The sequence below is a fragment of the Hydra vulgaris genome, chromosome 08 (assembly GCF_038396675.1).
Source record: "Hydra vulgaris chromosome 08, alternate assembly HydraT2T_AEP".
Classification (NCBI taxonomy): Eukaryota; Metazoa; Cnidaria; class Hydrozoa; order Anthoathecata; family Hydridae; genus Hydra; species Hydra vulgaris.
This window is the reverse complement of record NC_088927.1, coordinates 1,737,606-1,742,417: the sequence shown is the minus strand read 5'-3', so window position 1 is coordinate 1,742,417 and position 4,812 is coordinate 1,737,606. Positions and strand designations below refer to the sequence as shown.

The 4,812-nt window shown below is 31.9% G+C and overlaps 1 protein-coding gene across 1 annotated transcript; it reads left to right on the top strand.

Annotated features, from left to right (window-relative positions):
- Window positions 1–2,360: 2,360 nt before the first annotated feature.
- Window positions 2,361–3,995, top strand: LOC136082921 (tigger transposable element-derived protein 4-like). Its single transcript, XM_065802334.1, has one exon. The coding sequence runs from the start codon at window positions 2,361–2,363 to the stop codon at window positions 3,993–3,995; it is 1,635 nt and encodes a 544-aa protein (XP_065658406.1).
- The last annotated feature ends 817 nt before the right edge of the window (window positions 3,996–4,812 follow it).

Below are 4,812 nucleotides of genomic sequence, written 5' to 3'. Positions count from 1 at the left end.
AAAGTATAGAAATATTATGAAGTCCATCTACAAAACGAAACATATGGACAAGTTGAAGTCCAAAATAATAATATTTCAAAAGCATGCAGAAAATACTTTATTTGACGTTGCAGCATGCAAATACCTTGATTTTTCTAAATGCATCTGTAAAGGTGCCAGAGAAAGAACATAATTTTCTCAGCGATCAGAGATTTATGAGAATCATGTATATGAAAGAATTCGATATTCAAAGTACTTTAAGATTACGGTAAAAAGAAGCAAGAAAAAACAGAGTAAATAGCCTCTTACTGTCTAACCCATCAACAGTCTTTAGCTAATACAGATATTGAAGCTCAAGCAATATCATCAAGCCGCATTCAGAATTCAAGTTTTTATTCTATATCTCAAGATTCTGACTCTGATGACACTGTGATTTGGAATACTGACTCAGAATCAGATGCTGATTATTTAGACACTGCTGAAAGCCGCTTGCGAAAACGGAACAGAAAAGATAAAACTGAACAAATGAGATCACCGCTACTATCCATCGCACAAGCCTGCGATAGAGTAGATGTTTCACGAACATAATTTCAAATAGAAGCCAATCTAAAGTAATTGATAAAAACAAGATTCAAAGAGAACGAAAGAAAAACAGACTTAAAATGCAACAGACCATGAAAATATTCAAATGTAAGAAGGTTTGTATTTTGATGGAAGAAAAGATACAACATTAGTTATTGATACAAACAAGGAGAAAAATATCTAGGTCAGGTTCAAAGTATCTAGGTTATGTAGAGACTGCATCAGGGCATGGATACAGCATTAAGACAAGTATAAAAACATTTTAAACTCAAAACAACATTGATACATCTAAGTTAATTACCATGGGTTGTGACGGGACAGCTATCAATACGGAGATCTTAATGGTGTTATTGCTTTGTTCGAATTAGAACTAAAAAAACCTGTCATCTGGTTTATCTTTCAAATACATGCTAATGAACTGCCTCTACGGCATCTAATTTAAAAACTAGAAGGTCCTACATCAGGACCTAACGGTCTGGAGCAATCGGAAGCGAAATTAAATTGCGTAATATCTTGCCAATAGTCAACTACATTCCTGTCAGTGTCACATTGCTAAAAATAGACAAAAAATCTTTTAGTCCTGACCAAAAATACTTAATTGATATTTGCAAGGCAATGTCTTCAGGTTATTGTCCAAACGCTTTGGCAAACCAAAATCCTGGAAAACTTAACCATACCAAGTGGGTGACCACTGCAAACAGAACGTTGAGGTATTATGTTGTATGTAGCGAATCGTCACACAGGCTGAGAGAAATAGTTGAGTTTGTTATTAAATTTTTCTGCTAAATGTGGTTTAATATAAGATGTAATCCCTAATGCACGGAAGGTGCCAGACATTTATGGCTAACCAACCATTTATCCAGGTATGCCAGTAGTGGAATAAAAAGTATCATCGGTCCAGTTGAACAAAAGAATGGTTTTTTTGCGCATCCAGAAAACATGCTTTTTGCTATGATATCGGATACTCGCTCAAATGTGAGGAAATTGGCGTTGCAACAAATGATGAAAGCAAGGTCGATAAAAACAAACAAAGTCCGAAAGCTCTCTATACCATAAATCAATTTTGAAGCAAAAGAGTAGGGGAGATGGGGGCGCATTGATCTCCGGGGCAGTATGATCTTTTGGCTTTTACTCGTTCATTTTTGCCTTACTAGAAGTGAGGTTGCAATTTAATTAACCATTATGCTTCCCTAATTGATTATTCGTAATATTTTTTCATAAGGTTATCAGCGTCAAAAAAAATAAAGAAAATATTGTTTTTCGTCATAAAAAGTGATTTTTTTAAATCGTACTATAATTCAAATATATTTTTATTTAGATGTCTGTATGGGTTAACAACAATTTTATTTTAAATTTGTAAGTGTTAGGTGTATAATATAATATATAATTTTTATTTGGCTGCAATTTATACAGTAGATATTGCTATCAATATGTTACCTATACCTATTGGGGTACATTGATCTTTGACTATGCGGGGCCCATTGATCGGAGGATCAAAGTGCCCCATAGAAGACGAAGTGCCCCATGTTTTTGTTTATAAGCAATACAGTTAAACGAATGGAATTGTATTTATAATTTAAAAAAAAACTATATATAAACAAACAATAGCTTTTAGCATTTCATTTTTTAAATCTACTTATGTTATAAGCTATTAATAATAATACTATTATTTTATAATATCAAAAGAATAATATTTAACATAATAATTAAAAAATATTTAACATAATATTATTATGTTAAATATTAGCATTTATTAAAAACATATGTTTTTATTGATATATTTTTTTACAGATCTTAAAATGGTTAGAAATAGAATTAAAAAAACAAATAAAGTTGCTATACCAAGTGAAAAAATGAAAGTAGCTGTTAATAAAGTTTTAGAAGGAACACAACTGAATGTTGTAGCACGTCAGTTTAACATAGATAGAATGACTTTAAAAAGATATTGTCGTAAAAAGAGGCTTAATCCAAATGAAGCTTTCAAGCCTAACTACAACAATAGACAAGTTTTTACAGCAGAAGATGAAAAAAGTTTATCAAGTTATTTACTAATTGTATCAAAAATGAACTATGGCCTTTCAACTAGGTCAACGCGATTATTGGCATATGAATTTGCTTTAAAAAACAATAAGATATGCCCATCATCATGGATCAAAAATAAAATTGCAGGCATTGATTGGTTGCAAGGTTTTATGAAAAGACAACCAGAGTTGTCTCTACGAACACCTGAAGCAACGAGCTTCGCTCGATCAACAGCTTTTAACAAACACACTGTAAGAGAGTTTTTTCAAAATCTTAAAACGGTAAGAAATAGATATAAATATAATCCTAACTGTATATATAATGTTGATGAAACTGGTTTAACAACCGTTCAAAAGCCGGTAAAGGTTTTAGCTGGTAGAGGAAGCAAACAAGTTGGAAGAATCACATCTGCAGAACGAGGAACATTGGTAACTGCATGTTGTGCCTCTAATGCTATTGGAAATTCCATTCCTCCATTATTTATTTTTCCTAGGGTAAAGTTTCATGATTACATGATTAAGGAAGGACCTCCTGGATGTGTGGGATTTGCAAATCCTTCTGGTTGGATGAACTCAGAAATTTTCATAGAATGGATTAAACATTTTGTTAAATATTCAAACTGTTCTCAGGAATCTCCAGTTTTGTTACTTCTCGACAGTCATGAAAGTCATATTTCTGTTAAAGGCTTGGAGCTTGCAATTCAACACGAAATTACAATGATAAGTTTTCCTCCCCATTGCAGCCATAAATTGCAGCCATTAGATAGAACTGTTTTTGGACCATTGAAAAGGTTTTACAATTCTGCATGTGATAATTGGATGGTTTCAAACCCAAGACCAATGACCATTTATGATATTGTTTCAATAGTTCGAGAACCGTATACAAAAGCTTTCTCACCATCTAATATACAGACAGGATTTAAAGTAGCTGGCATTGAGCCATTCAATTCTGAAATTTTCAAAGATGACGAATATTTACCATCATCAGTTACAGATAGAGCTGCTCCAGATACAGTTACTATCACTTCTGTCAACAACATGGAATCTGAAATGATACCAGCACATGTTAATCACATAGAGTCTGAAATAACTATAGTAAATATTGAAACAAGTATTTTAAACAAAGTGTCAACAAGTGTTGCTTCTATAATCTCACCTGAGGTTTTAAAACCTTACCCAAAAGCATCTGCCAGAAAAAAAAATGTTAAAAGTAGGCAGTTAAAAACAAGGATCTTGACTGATACTCCTGTCAGAAATGAAATTCGTTTGTCAAAAGAAAAGAAAATTTTGAAGCAAACCAAAAATCAACAAAAATTCTCCACAAAAGATAAGAAAGAAACTAAGAATTACTTGCTTAGGAATAAAAAACAATGTAAACCAAAAGCTGCTTCACAACTTGACTTTCACAAATGATGAAATATTCTTAATCAAAATATTGTACTTTTAACAAGTTTTGTAAACTTAAAAGTTGTATTCTTATTTCAGTCTTTATATTTCAGTTCTTATAAATTTCAAGTTGTTGTAAAGTTTTAAACGTATATAAAGCGGGTAGCTTATAGCTGCTGTGATTTATACATTTTTTAATTAAAAATTAGACTAGTGGGTTTAACTGCTATATTTAAAAAATAATTAAAAAATTTAGATGTATTATATGTTATACAATATTACCCTTTGACTAAATTATTTACAAGATTTAGTTATAGAAGTGTTAAACGTTTAGATAATATTACGCATATAAGATCAATGTGCCCCAAGTCGGAGATCATAGTACCCCATAGTTTGGGGTACATTGATCTTTTGAGAGGGTTGTTTAAAAGTTAAAATTATTCATGTTTATCATTTTTTTAAATCAAAATATTTATATATTCCAAAAGCCAGATAGTTCTACATGTGTTTCGTAGTTAATAAGTTTTTACATCTCTTTCAGGTTCTGCGCAATTTTCAAAACACTGCTACGGCGATCAATGCGCCCCCATCTCCCCTATATAGATCTAATGGATTGGAAAAAATGTGAACTAAATGAACCTCTGATTACCACTTACATTTCAGATAAAAATATAATTGAAATGTTAGCAAATGTTTATCTTCTAGATGTGCAGCATTTTCCGTGCCATACTAGAGAGATGCATCAAACTTGTAACCGAAGCTTCAGATTAAGTTTGCGGTTTGGCTAATAGAGACGGCTTCATTCGTGCAAGACTTGCATCGCAAAAAATAATGACTTTATTCA